Below are 14631 nucleotides of genomic sequence, written 5' to 3'. Positions count from 1 at the left end.
GCTACACATGTTACATATCGCCGCGAACGTCGCAGTGAGAGCAATCATTTTAGGGCCATCAATCACTGATAACACTAAACTGATGAGCGGTAACAGCTTTTAAAGCGTCGCCCATGGCCAATTTTGGGTATTATCGTTTTTTGAGGTTTCGCGCGCGCACGCAATTTTAAGGCTTGACATGTTTGGTGTCTTTTTACCCGACGTGACCCCGTCTTTTATATTTTACCAAAAAATTGGGTAATAATAAATGTTTTATCATTTAATATAGGGGAAACTGTTTTTTTTTTTTTTTAAATCGGTAATTTTTCCTTAATATAGTAAAAAAATGAAAACCCCAGTGGTGAATCAATACCACCAAAAGAAAGCTCTATCTGTCCCCAAAAAAGGGTATAAAATTCATTTCAGTACAGCGCTGCATGACGGAATAAATGTCAGTCAAAGTACTGCAGCGCTGAATACTGAAAAATGGCCTGGATGGGAAGGGGGTTTAACACCGCGGATGTCAACTGGTTAAAGAGGAAATCAAACACTAGGGAGCGTTTGAGGCTGGAGTTCAAGCCCCGAACGTTCTATGATATAAATTTATACAACATCAGAGGGCAGGCAAATTGTCAGGATGACTAGAAGGTGAACCTGCAAATTCAAGCAGTGAGACCTCGTGGACCAGTGCAAATTGCAAAGAGGCATAGCATACATGTAGTAAAAAACAACAACAACATTCAACTCAACATGAATAACTGTTGCATCATTTCCACTTTAGCTCCCGGCCTGCATCTTACCTGTTTGGGTTTGCACTTTTATCAAGTAAAAATTGGCACTTGTTAGGAATCTTTGTCTTATACATTAGTACACAAAATAAAGATGAAGGAAGAAAGTTTTATTTGAGATATCTTGCTTACAATATCATCTGCTATGTCTCGCAGACCTCTTGCTACCAGAATACATATGAGCGGTATCACAATGATATATGCTGGCTGGGTTGAAATATGTGGGATGCACTGTAAACAAAAATGTAAAGGTTAAAGTAAAAGTAAATAATCTGTTTTGTAATTAATCTCCATATACAATTAAATGAATGGTACTATGCAGCTGAATTCAATACACATTGTCATTTATGAGACATTAAAGTGGACCTCGCAGTAAGATTCAAGTCTGCTTTCAATGTCCAGGCCCCCTTCCCCATATACAATGCCTGGTCAAATGTCCTAAAGGTACGTTTAAAGAAAAAAGTTAGATTATATACTTGCCTTACCCTTGTTTTCCACCTGCAATGTCTTGTGGAGGGTGACATCACACTCTTTCCAACGAAATCCTGGGGGATACAGAGTAGCCCAAATTTTTTCATAGACGCTCTGGACTGTGCACTGGAATGAGTTCTCACAAGATTTGGACTACTCTGAATTTCCCAGGAATCTTCTTAGAAGGATAGTGATGTCAGCAATGTGGAAGACAGGGGTAAAGCAAGTATAAAATCTCTTTTTCAGGTACCTTTTTGGACATGCTATCATCAGACAATCAACGCCTGCCATGACATATTCCATGGTGATAGCATTAGGGTTAGCCATGGGGCTATAAATGTTATAATAGAGTATGTTTCTGACACTCATTAGAACTGAGGCAGCAACTTGGATAGGCTGTGAAATGTCTTCAACATTACATAACAAGTGAAGTTGAATGTGACTAACCACCACTAGATATCAGCAGGCAGTTTTTACAGGGGGAGGGGGCCTGGACATTATAAGAGGACCTTTGCTTTTTACTGCAAAGTCTGCTTTAAAATATATGTAAAGACAAAACTTTAGTTTTGGATAGAGTAAGGAGGGGTTAAAACCTCTATCAGGTTTTTTTTCCTGTGTGTATTCTGCTGGGGAGATGTCTGTTACTTCCTGTCTTGGAGACACAACAGTAAGAAAGAAGAAATCTCCCCATTTGAAGGGAACTTCCACAATTAGACCCCGTTCACATGTAGCGAGATATCGCGCATTTTTGCCGCGCGATATCGCGAGGAGTCGCCGGCTAATGATAGTCAATGGAGCTGTCTTAGCTCCATGTCGCTCGTCGCGGTCGCAAGTCGCTTCTACCGGACCCTTTTTTTGGCGGATTTTAATTTTTTTCTATGGAGCCCGACGGAGAAGGTCGCGCTACCGTCGCTAGATCGTCGCTGGAACGTCGTCGCCCCGAAAGTCACGCTATCCCGGCCGCTGCAAAGGTATGTCGCTACATGTGAATGGGGCCTTAGACAGTTGTTCATAGAACAGGTGTCATAACCCGAAGATTTTCTCTTACCTCTTCTTTTGGGGAAAACTCTGAAATTTTGCATTTCCTTTCTGTTTCCCAGTTGAATGGTCACCAGTACAAGTAAAGAAGTAATCCTCCCAAAGGGGACACAAACAGCAATAAAAACTTGACAGAGGGTCTAACCATTTCCCACTGTATCCAAAATTTTAAAAAAAACAAACAATATTCCATACTTTGCATAGGATCGCCACAAACAGTCAACTGCCTTAGAAGTTATCAAAACTGGAGCAGGCAGAATCTGGAGCAGCTGCCCGTGGCAATCAATCAGCTTCTCTCTTCAGTTTACTCAGTTAAAAAAAAAAAATATGGCCAAACCTTTTTTGGCATTAGTTCCCTTTATGGTCACAGGAGGATATTTACTAATGTCCTCCTGTGAGCCCAAAACTCAACATATAGTGGGCTATCGCTCACTATATGCTGACAGTGCAAAGCCGTGCTGCAGCCCGGAAAGATCCCGACAATATTGTCAGGATCCATCCTGCTACCTGATTGACAACTGGCTCTGCCTCTCTGGCTCTGCCTCTCTATAGCCAGAACCAGCTGTGCCTGCCTCCTTCCCAGTCTGTCCCTACAGTCAGTGTTGAAGGAACAGTGAGTGGGAGGGAGGGGATCCCTGCAGTCATCACTCTCGATCTTTAGAGCCAACATGTGACTGTTGCAGTGTCGCACGTCAGCTCTAACTATGGGCATGAGTACATTACACTCTCGCCATAGTTCTCCTGTAAGGTTTGAAAATGAAAGATAGAAGCTGATTGGTTGCCATGCACAGTTGCTCCATAGTCTGTCTGTTCCAGTTTTAATAAATTCCCCTCCATGTATGCTATTCTGTATCCTTCATCTACAGTATTTTTAAAATGTAAAGTACACTATGGCAAGCCTAAACATATTCCTGACAGCCAATGGTTCTAAAAAATAAAACTGGGTCAGATCAGTTTTTTTTCTCTTTTTTTTGTTACCTTAATCTTTAACTGAGTCCTAATATGCACTAGCTTCAAAATTCTGGGGTGATTTGTCTCTGGACTACATGGTTTATTTGTGTCCCATTGCACTGCCAGACTGGAACCCTATATTAATATAATGGAGGGTGCTGAATGACATGCGGATGGCGCTACATAAATCCAAATGTAGAAGTAGTAGTCACTCGCACACCTACGTCCAATGCATCAATCTGTCCTTTCATTGACGTCAGATACACATGGCAACACAAGTATAAAGCTTTGTACTTGTGATGACATGTGTATCTGATGTCAATTAAAGGACAGATTAATGCATTGGACCTAGGTGTGTGGGTGACTAGTTCTACTACATTTGGAGTACATGATTGTCGCAGACTTTGTGTGAGTTGGTTGGAGCACAACCCATCAAGTCACAATTTTAAGCTTACTATTAGTACTACAAAAACAATGCAAGACAGTTTTTAGGTGTATTTTTAGGTGGCCTAATGGCATTTTTGGGCTTACCTGCAAAAGAATCACAAATGTAAAGTAAATTACATGGGCCTGATGGTACTGCTCATATAGATTCAAAGGTAAAAAATTCAGCAGATTGTACTTGGATGTTTTAATTGAATTGTCCTGTGTGGGGAAAAAAATGAAACATGAGGCTGGCAAATTTGATACTGCTCATTTTCTATTTAAAAGGCAAAGTTTCAGTTTTTGTTATTCCAGCATATGGAAAATAGCTGTGCCCAACATTTAAATATATATTGTAAATGATGTATAGCATATATTACATTTGTAATCGTGTTTGGTTAACGATATGTTGAATTTGCATATCTCGTCTTAGTTTGTAAAAATTGGGCCTCAATTAGACTCTGGGGAAGAAAGCAAGTGATGACTATGGCAAAGTTACCTGTGTCATACACTACATATTTATAGGAATATACTCCATTGTAGAAAAACAGCTATTAAGGATCAACCTTTAGAGAGAATATGCTCTTGTTCACCGGACACTTTATTTCCTGTGCAGTGTCTGCACCATGGTCATTACTAATCAAATCTGCAGAATTGACAACCCTTGACAGTCCCTGCCTATAGCAGTTTGGTTGGGGGACGTGGCAGCAAGGCTGGGTGGCGTGGCAGCAGTAATCTAACTACAGGCATGCCATGCATTGACACCAGGGACGTGTAGTCCGGGGAAGCAGTGTGCCAGGGACCAGAGCACCTCCAGGTGGCACTGGAACTTGGTCCTGCAATTCCGGTGCCCACCTGCAGGTGTCTCCAGGCAGCCAGGGCCTGTCAGGTACCAGACCACCACTGGGTGGTGCTGGAACCTGCAATTCCAGTGCTCACCTGTGGGCGCCTCCCAACTGTCGACAATTAGTCTCCACCTGGTGCTGGCCTGGGAGGGTATTTAGCCCCTTTTCACAGTGAGGCTAGTGCCTCAGTATTGTCGTCCTAAACTGAATCCTGTTGCCATACCTGAATCCTGTTGCCTGAATCCTGTTATCTGTACACAGGGGGCATGACACAGGGGAGGCAGAGCCTCACCTAGTATTGTGGAGGAAAAAGCTGTCAGCTTCAAGTCTGAAGCTGACAGCTTTTTCTCCGTTCAGAGTGGCTTGTAACAGGTTACAGAGCAGGGAAAGCCTCCACACTGTGTAACCTGTCATGGATGGAGCGCTGCCTGTTAATTACAGGCAGCGCTGCATCCGGCTTTTGACAGCTAAGTTAGGTTACACAGTAGCAGGCTTCCCCACTGCCTGTGTAACCTAACATAGTAAGGCCAGAGCTGCAAACAGCCTCTACTCTGTTAGAGGCTTGAGCTCTGTGGATGATTTGGACCAATGGCAAAGTACCATTGGTCCAAGCTGTATAATCAAAAAAAAGAAAAAAAAAAAACACTGGGGACATCAATCTCGATGCCTCACCAGTGACTAGAGATGGGTCGCTCCTGAGCGATCCGGATCTATTGACCGGTCCTCTCAGATGACTGAATGAGCGGTGGCTCAGTAAAAATGAGTGCCAGTTCTCGGTTCTTTGAAATATCGGGAATGTTCGAAGCAAGGATGAAGGATGACGGAGATTCTCGAAGCCTCTCGTTAACTCCCACTTCCAACGTCCATTGGATCTTCAAAATCGGGAATCTTCGGGGCAAGGACGAACAATGACGGACACTCTCGAAGGCTCTCGATAACTTCCCCTTCCGACGTCTATCCCTCCAACGAGCGAGGAACCGAGAGCCAAAAAGAGTCAGGAATGATTTGGTTCTTTCGCTCCTTTGCATCTCGAGGAATCTGGTTCTCGATGTATCAGGAATGATATAATTCTTCCGCTCCTCGCGCCTTCTCGATTATACTAGAATGAGATCCGCTCTGAAGCGATGTGTATAAAAGCGCATATTGTTCAGAGGTTCACTCATCCTACGCTACAGCATTTCTCCGTCTTATGAATTGTGCTGCTGTTTTAAAGGTAAGTAAATTCATGTGAATTATAATAATGAGTGTAGATACCCTTACTACAGGGATGTTTTGAACTATAACGTATTAATATACAATAATTATATTATTTTAACATATTATAATTAACATTCTAAAATATAAATGTTTATAGTCATATAAATATAAGATCAAAATATTTTTCTCTAACTTTGTAACAATTGTAACTACAAAATTTAATGATTACAAAAAATAACACCAATTTGCATTACAATAATAAGATAATTAATTTGATTGTATTCCTTTGTTTACAGCTTTGAACATGTCTTCAAAAATATGGTCTGATATTTGGTACCATTTTGTAAAACGTGATGGAAAAGCAAAATGGTGATATTGCCAAGGGATGCTGTCAATGTCGTCAGGATCAACAGGAAATTTGAAGAGGCATTTAAAAACGCAACACCCAACAGTGTCCGTCAGCCGAGAACAACAACGAAACCAATCTTGTTCTCCCTCAGTTGACGAACCTTCGGCATCAAACAAGACCTCCCAACAAAATCGACCAAATTCTTCAGATTGTTCGCCTGTCTCTACGGCGAGCAACAGTCTTTAATCTCCAGTCTCACCTGCAACCACCCCTCAGTTTCAATCACCTATGAGCAGTTTGTAGATGTTATTCGTCCGATACCAATATCTAAAAAGAGATCTATTGATATTGTAGCAGGTCATCATGTAGAGAGCAAGGAGAGGTCCTTTCCGGGGTTTATGTGTCATCCAGATTCCTCTCTCACACCTTCCGAAACCTTTGGTAAGCCCCAGGTTTTACACTTTGCCTCAGTGGCAATTCAGTGCAGGTGAGGCAAACAGACAGAGCTCTGGAGCCTGGGGAGCAGGCAGTCTCAATCTGCTGGAGCACAAGGTTGGTCATGGTGTTTTGCTGAAGCCTGACAAACAATAGGTTTGTACAGGTTGGTTGTCAGGACTATCGTATGTTTTTTTAGTGTCGGGACACGGCTAGGATTTTGTTTTTGAAGTGTTAACTTTATTTGAGCACTGTACAACACTGTATATAGCCTGTGTGTTGCACCAATAAATGTACCACTGTTTGAAAACAGGTCACTGGTCTGGTCTCTAAACCTTTCAAGAGTGCTCACCCCAGGGAGCAATTGCACCCGCTATCTATTCCCCAGCTCAGATATGGTGGAGAACTTTGGGCAAGTTATGGCAAGTTATAGCAAGAACCTGCTATTTAAAGGGCCAGTACCTGAAGTGACAGAAAATGGATGAAGTTATAAAACAGTTGGTGTTGGCTAATGCAGCACAGCAACAGGCTAATGCTACACAGCAGGACATGTTAAATGCTCTGCAGCAGCAGACTCAGGTGTTGCACACACAGACGCAGCAGATCAGTGCTGTACAGGAACAGAAACAAATGTTTTTTGAAAAGCTAGCAGTTGCTGCTGAAGAAGTTCGGAAGACTCTGACAAAGGTAGTACAGATGCTGGCACAGAGCTGCAGATTCTTCTGACAACTCCTCACCCATCCATGTTAGTCACTTCCTTTCCAAGATGACAGCAGAGGATGATCCAGAGGCCTTACTGTTAACATTTGAAAGAACCGCTGAGAGGGAAGCTTGGCCTAAGACACGGTGGGCAGGACTGGTGGTGCCCTTGCTAACTGGCGAATCACAGAAAGCATATTATGATTTGGAGTCTGCGGATGCCATGGATTATGACAAGGTCAAGCGGGAGATACTAGCATGGCTAGGTGTTACTTTGGCGGTGCGAGCACAGCGTGTTAACAACTGGTCCTACCAAGCTGTGAAGTCGCCACGGTCACAGATGTTTGACCTCTCGTCCGAAAATGGCTGCAACCAGAGTCCCTATCGGGGCCGCAGATCGTTGAGCGGGTAGTCATGGATTGCTTCCTAAGATCCTTACCTATCATCTTGCAAAAGTGGGTAACCCAAGGGGATCCTAAGTCAGTCGATCAGCTTGTGGAGAATGTTGAGAGATACTTTGCGGCATAGGCCTTGAAGGCCTCCCCTGTAAGCCCATGGACTTTCCGTCCAAAACCACAGTCTCCCTCGACAACCGGTAAGACTGTTCCAGGGGAAGTGGGTGGTGAGCAGGGCCGGATTTACTCTCCCTGCCGCCCCAAGGCGAGGTTCCATGATACGCACCCCCGCCCCCCCGTTTTTTGTTATTTTGTTATTTTTTAATAATTTGTTTCTTATTATTTTTTATTTTTTTAATCACCCTTATTATTATTTATTTCATTTTTTTTTTAATTTATCAATGAAAATTTTTTTTCCACCTCACTTTATTGCTATCACACAGAAGAAAACACCCCTGTGTGATAGCAATTGGAGGTGACAGGTTCTCTTTATTGACCCTGTCACCTCCAATGCAGGAGTACTGCAGTGAGGAGACGGACTCTGCGGCAGAGCCCAGAGGACTGAACAAGAGGAGAGAGGTAAGTGCAGGGGGGAGGGGAGGACGGATCGGCCGGCTGCAGACTGTTTACATGTGATCTCGGCAACATCGCTGAGTTTACATGTAAACGAACAGTCGGCTGCCTCACTCTACATTTAGTTCTGCTTGTGCAAAGCAGGACTAAATGTAGAGAGGGCAACTTACCGCTCAACGGCCGGAACTTCCCCACAAGGACACCGCTGCCGCCCCGAGGCCGGGCCACGGTGGCCTTGTGGGGAATACGTGCCTGGTGGTGAGTGTGGCAAGGAAGCAGGGGGAAAAATGCTGATTTTAAAGTTGGGAGGTTGGCATTCCAAAGCAGGAAAACCAGTGCCAGTCAGCAGACCTAGCCTGAGGAATGTTAGATGTTTTCGTTGCCAGGAACCTGGACATGTAGCTGCGATCTGTCCATTGACTGATGAGCCTATGCAGTGTGACTTGTCTTTCAAGGAAAGACGGCAGTCTTTGTTTGCCATTATGTCATGCACCGCAGTGCCAGTGAAGGGAAAACACATGTGTGCAATAACTGTAAATGATAAGCATGTTACTGCTTTGCTGGACTCCGGAAGTTTAGTACCTCTGATAAGGCTGAATTGATAGGCCCTGTGAACTTCCAGGCTAAAAAGGTTGCTATAGTGTGTGCGCATGTTGATACTCGGGAGTATCCTATAGCAACTGTGAAGTTGGAACCGCACGGGGTAATCTGATGCACTTGGTTGGGGTTGTGCCTCGTTCTGGTGCATGATGTAATTATTGGGAGAGACTTTCCTGAATTTTGGGGTCTCTGGGAACACCCAGACTGTGCCACAGTTTCTAAACCAGAGATTGAATCAGAATACATGGGTGCTGCGGAGAAGTTATATTCAGAGGATTCCTGATGAAGGCCCTATAGCCAATGAGGATAGACCGCCGTCTGCACCCCTACCTCATTTTCGTAGTCCCTTAGTACCCTTGCCAATATTCGAAGTGCCTTTTGAGAGAATTGCTATGGACCTTGTGGGCCCACTTCCGAAGTTTGCCCGAGGGCATCAGTATATGCTGGTCATTGTGGATTATGCTACCCGTTACCCTGCAGCAATTCCCCTACGCCATACATCAGCCAAGAATATAGCTAAAGAATTGCTACAGGTGTTTAGACGGGTCAGGGTCCCTAAGGACCTTCTGACGGACCAAGGCACCCCATTTATGTCACGAGTGACAAAAGAATTGTGCAAGTTGTTTAAGGTGACGCATTTGCAAACCTCTGTATATCATCCTCAGACTGATGGCTTAGTAGAGCAATTTAATAAAACCTTAAAGAGCATGCTGAAAAAGGTTGTTGACAAGATTTGGAAAAACTGGGACTATTTTCTTCCATACCTGATGTTTGCCATCAGAGAGGTTCCTCAGTCCTCTACAGGGTACTCTCCGTTTGAATTGCTCTATGGTAGACACCCTGGGGGACTGCTGGACATAGCCAAAGAGACCTGGGAGGGGGAGAAGACACCCCACAAAAGCATTATTGAGCATATTTCACAGATGCAGGACAGAATTACAGTGGTAATGCCAATTGTAAAAGAGCATTTAGCTCGATCGCAGGCAACTCAGCAGGGAATATATAACAGGAATGCTAAAGTCCGCATTTTCTCACCTGGCGACAGTGTGCTGGTATTAGTCCCCACGGTTGAGAGCAAGTTCCTTGCTAAGTGGCCACGTCCCACCAGCAAAAAACAAGTCAGAGCTTTCCTGGGGATAACGCGCTACTGCAGGAGGTTTAGTCCAAACTTTGCAACTCTTGCAGCTCCATTGACAGACCTTACCAAAGGGAAGAATTCGGTGATGGTCAAATGGTCCCCAGAAGCAGAGGAATCTTTCCAGATCCTGAAGAGGGCTCTTTTTGTGCACAGCCGAACCTCTACTCCCCTGATTTTTTCAAGGACTTTGTAGTCCAAACTGATGCATCTGATGTTGGTCTAGGTGCAGTTTTGTCACAGGTACATAATGGTGAAGAACACCCTGCAGTGTACTTAAGCAGAAAACTAAACGATCACGAACAGAAATATGCAGTGATTGAGAAGGAGGGTTTGGCTGTCAAATGGGCATTGGACGCATTAAGATATTATTTATTAGGGCGCCATTTTGACCTAGTAACTGACCATGCTCCCCTCAAATGGATGGCACTGAAAAAGGAGACAAATAGACGTGTGAAACGTTGGTTTCTGGCCTTGCAGGACTACAGCTTCACTGTGAAGCATCGACTGGGTATAAAAAAGGCCAATGTAGATGCCCTGTCCAGAGTCTAAGCTTGTGTAGCTGTCAGTGTTATAACTGGGGGGTTGAAACAAGGGGGAGGGTATGTAGCAGTTCATCATGTAGAGAGTAAGGAGAGGTCCTGTCTGGGGTTTATGTGTCACCCAGATTCCTCTCTTACACCTTCCGGAACCTCTGGTAAGCCCCAGGTTTTACACTTTGCCTCTGTGGCAATTTAGTGCAGGTGAGGCAAACAGTCTGCTCTGGAGCCTGGGGAGCAGACAATCTCAATCTGCTGGAGCACAAGGTTGGTCATGGTGTTTTGCTGAAGCCTGACAAACAATAGGTTTGTACAGGTTGGTAGTCAGGACTATCGTATGTTTAGTTAGTGCCGGGACACGGCTAGGATTTTGTTTTTGCAGTGTTTACTTTATTTGAGCACTGTACAACACTGTATATAGCCTGTGTGTTGCACCAATAAATGTACCACTGTTTGAAGACAGGTCACTGGTCTGGTCTCTAAACCTTTCAATAGTGCTTACCCTAGGGAGGAATTGCACCCTCTACCTATTCCCCAGCTCACAATATTCAATTTTTAAAAATGATTTGCAAGGAATATCATCCTTTCTGCATTGTTGACGATGAAGAATTTAAGAAATTTGTACATCTCTTAAACAACAATTACAACCTTCCAAGCCGTAAAACACTTACGAATAGCTTATTACCTTCTGTTTATAATGAGATTTTAGTTAAAGTTAAAGCAGAGCTATCTTATGCTCAATCAATTTGTATAACTTGCGTTGGTTGGACAAACCTTAATAATATCAGTTTTTATGCTCTTACAGCTCATTATATTGACAAGGCCACTCAAATGAGATCATGTTTAATTGAATGTTCATAATTTTCTGAACGGCACACAAGTGCTAATATATCTTCCTGGATTAATGAAGTTCTGGAAATTTTTTCCATACGCTTTAAAAATTGCGCAGGTGTGACTGATAATGCCGCCAACATGAAAGCAGCTGTGGCTGACTTAAATCTAAGACACATAGCATGTTTTGCACATAGTTTAAATTTGATTGTAAAGGAGGCTATATCATCCATTAATGAACTTGTAGACAAGGCAAAAGGTCTTGTTCAATATTTTAAACAAAGTAGCTCTGCTTTAGCTAAACTCCATGAGATACAAACTTCACTGAGCAAAGACCACTTAAAGCTTAAACAGGATGTGTCAACAAGGTGGAATTCCACCTACGACATGTTAGAAAGATTGGTGAAAACCAAAGAACCGATAGTGTCAACACTGGCATTGTTAGGCTCAAAAGAACATTTTATTTTTGAAGCACATGAATGGGAAGCCATAGTGTCAAGCTGTCTTTAATGATGTAACTAAAGAAGTATCTTCCAAAACTAATGTTTCTTTATCAAAAACTTCAATTTTTGTCAAGAATAATGTCAAGAAAGGTCATGCAATACCTAGAAAACAACCCCGATCTTCCTGATAGCGTTTCTAAATTAGGTAAGCAACTCATGGAGGGCTTGTCGAAGAGGTTTGGCAATAGAGAGTCAAATGAAATTATATCTCAATGCATTATTCTGGATCCAAGGTTTAAAAAACAAGGATTCAGGGGTGAAGCAAAATACAGATTGGCCTATCAAGCGCTCGTTGGGAAGGTTAGGTTTTCTGTACAAAAAAATTAAAAGAATCAAATCATCAGCCAGTATCACAAACTCAAAGTTCATCTCCTCATTCAGTAGGCGGAGAATTTGATGCTTCTTTGAATCACTTGCAAGCAAAACAGGACCATACATCTGAGGCAACAGTAGAGATAGACAAATATATCAAGGAACCACATTTGTCCTCGCACCAGTGATCCACTTAATTGGTGGGAAATTAGGAAATTTACTTATCCAAATTTATATTCAGTTGTTGTAAAAAGACTTTGCATACCAGCTACCAGTGTACCTTGTAAAAGGATATTTTCTAAGGCAGGGCAAATATGTACAGAAAAAAGGAGCAGGCTAACAAATGACAAAATTAAGAAAATATTGTTTGTTAATAATAACTTACATTTAGTTTGAAACTCTAATTTCTTTGAGAAAGGATACCCAGCATTTTGTTTGGTATTGTGAATTATATAATACACATTGAGTATTTTCTCATAAACAATATTTTCATTGTATGTTAGATTACATTTTATAAAAATAATGATTTGCATTTAATCTGAAACTGTACTTCTTCACTAGGGATAATTTGCATTTTATTTGAAATTGATATTTTCAATTGTCATGTTATGCGATACTATGATTTTTATAAACAATGATAATTTTCACTGAGACTGTGATATTGTAATAACACATTTTTCATTTAAACTTTTAGCAATTGTTACTTTCATTTGATGTGAAACTTATTTTTGTAGTGTAGGCTGTGTAGCCTACCTAAGGGATTTAAACATGTGTATTTTTTCTAGTAAATCATATTTCCTGTCAGCTCCATGGCAGCACACAAATGGGTTAACCCCTCCCCCTAATCAGGATTGTATCTCATAAATTTGGAAGCGGTGAGGTCCGGCCGGCTGCTGGTGGAACGCACGGAGTCGGGGTCCTGCAGGATGGGGGACGCAGGTGCGTTCCACGGGTCACTGCCACGATATGGGCGTAGCCTAGGGGCGGAGGGCACCTGTCAGCAGGTATTTAGTCTGCTGGGTGCTCTCAATGTGGCTGGATGTGTTTGGAAGCTGTTCTCTACTACCAGTCAGCTGACTCTGTGCTATCCCTGCCTTCAGGTGGGTAGCTGCTTAGGCAATAAAAATTCTGTTTTTGTTAGCCTGGTGGTATTTTTGATAAGTGGTCTTTTTTACAGCATGCCTCTGGACAAGTCTTCCCCAGCAAAATATCGCCAGTCACACAGAAGGTGGGCACCTGCTTCTTTACATGGATCGCAGGCTAAGGTTAGCATATGTTTTCCTATCTTTCCTTCTTTTCAACTCTAGGTCCGGGTCTCGGTAGGGCCGTGAGCGTGGTCAATCATCTATCTCCAGTCGGGGGAGGTCACCTTCCCCTACAGCTAAGCGTTCACACTGATATGAGAGGAGATTTAGAAATAGGTCTCCGTCTGTAAATCAGCGGATTCCCTCTGCACAGCCAGGGCCGTCTCACCATCCACAACCCCACCCTGAGGGGTGCTGGGCGTGCCCTAATAGGGCCTTGCAAGGGAAGACTGCTTGCCAGTCGTGCTTTATGGATGCCACTAAAGATGCGGACACCTCACAGGTAATGTCCATGATGAAGTCGGTATTTCAGGACACCTTGAGGGCCGTCTGGAACTGTTGGCGCCAGTAAGGGCCATGATTCCTCTGTTCCCCATTCTGATTCTTCCTCTTCTGAGGAGGAGGATGACCATTTCGAAGGGTTTGATTTTACTCGAGTCCAGCCCTTTGTTAAAGCCGTTCGGCAGGCTCTTCTTTGGGAAGAGGCTGTGGAACAGCCTGAGAAGAAGAGGCGGTATTTCAAGCATGTTAGGAAGGAAGTGTTGTCATTCCCCTTCATGGATGAAATCAAGGATATTATCCAGGAAGAGTGGGGTCAAGTGGAGAGGAAGGCTTCCTTTCGCAATAGGTTCTCCAAGTTATATCCCTTTAAAAAAGAGGTGTTTAAGCACTTGGAAGAGTCCCCTGTCGTGGACGCAGCCCTCATGCGGCTAGCGAGGCATGTTAAGCTACCTCTGGACGATGCCGTCACGTTTAAAGATGTGCTGGATCGGAGGGCGGACCTGGATCTAAAAGATCTACCTTATGGCCGGGGGTGCCTGTAAGCCCGCTGTTGCTATTGCGGCAACCTCAAAGGCCCTGGAGGCTTGGGTTCACAGTGCAGAGACCGCTGTATCAGAGGATCTCTATAAGTCCGAAATCTTGTCTCTGCTGCGGAACATCAGGTTGTCTTCCAACTTCTTTGCCGAAGCTTCGGTTGATTTTATCTGGTCCTTAGCCAGAGTTATGTTGTCCGCAGTTACGGGCAGAAGAGCCTTGTGGCTCAGACCATTGGTGGCTGATCCCACCTCTAAAGAGGGGTGGTGTAAGATACCATTTGAGGGTCAGACCTTGTTTGGCAATAAGCTGGACACCGCGATAGCCAAAGCCACTGGCGGGAAGTCTGGCTTCATTCCTCAGGATCGGAGGCTTATGTTCAGGAAGGACTCGTTTAACAGAGGGAAGGATGCCTGGGCTTATAAGGGCCTCAGAAGTTCTTTTGAAG

General features: G+C 43.5%; 1 protein-coding gene across 1 annotated transcript in view; it reads right to left on the bottom strand.

The window, feature by feature from the left end:
• LOC108792398 (phospholipid-transporting ATPase IC-like) overlaps nt 1-14631 on the bottom strand; it is a 113788-nt gene that overhangs the window by 68868 nt on the left and 30289 nt on the right. The window contains 2 exon segments of the mRNA XM_018563166.1: nt 900-998; nt 3759-3872. Coding sequence (XP_018418668.1) covers nt 900-998; nt 3759-3872 — 213 coding nt within the window.

The sequence above is a fragment of the Nanorana parkeri genome, unplaced genomic scaffold (genome assembly GCF_000935625.1).
Source record: "Nanorana parkeri isolate BGI_ZX_2015 unplaced genomic scaffold, ASM93562v1 scaffold637, whole genome shotgun sequence".
NCBI lineage: Eukaryota > Metazoa > Chordata > Amphibia > Anura > Dicroglossidae > Nanorana > Nanorana parkeri.
The sequence above is the reverse complement of the archived record's forward strand: the minus strand, read 5'-3'. Positions and strand labels throughout refer to the sequence as shown.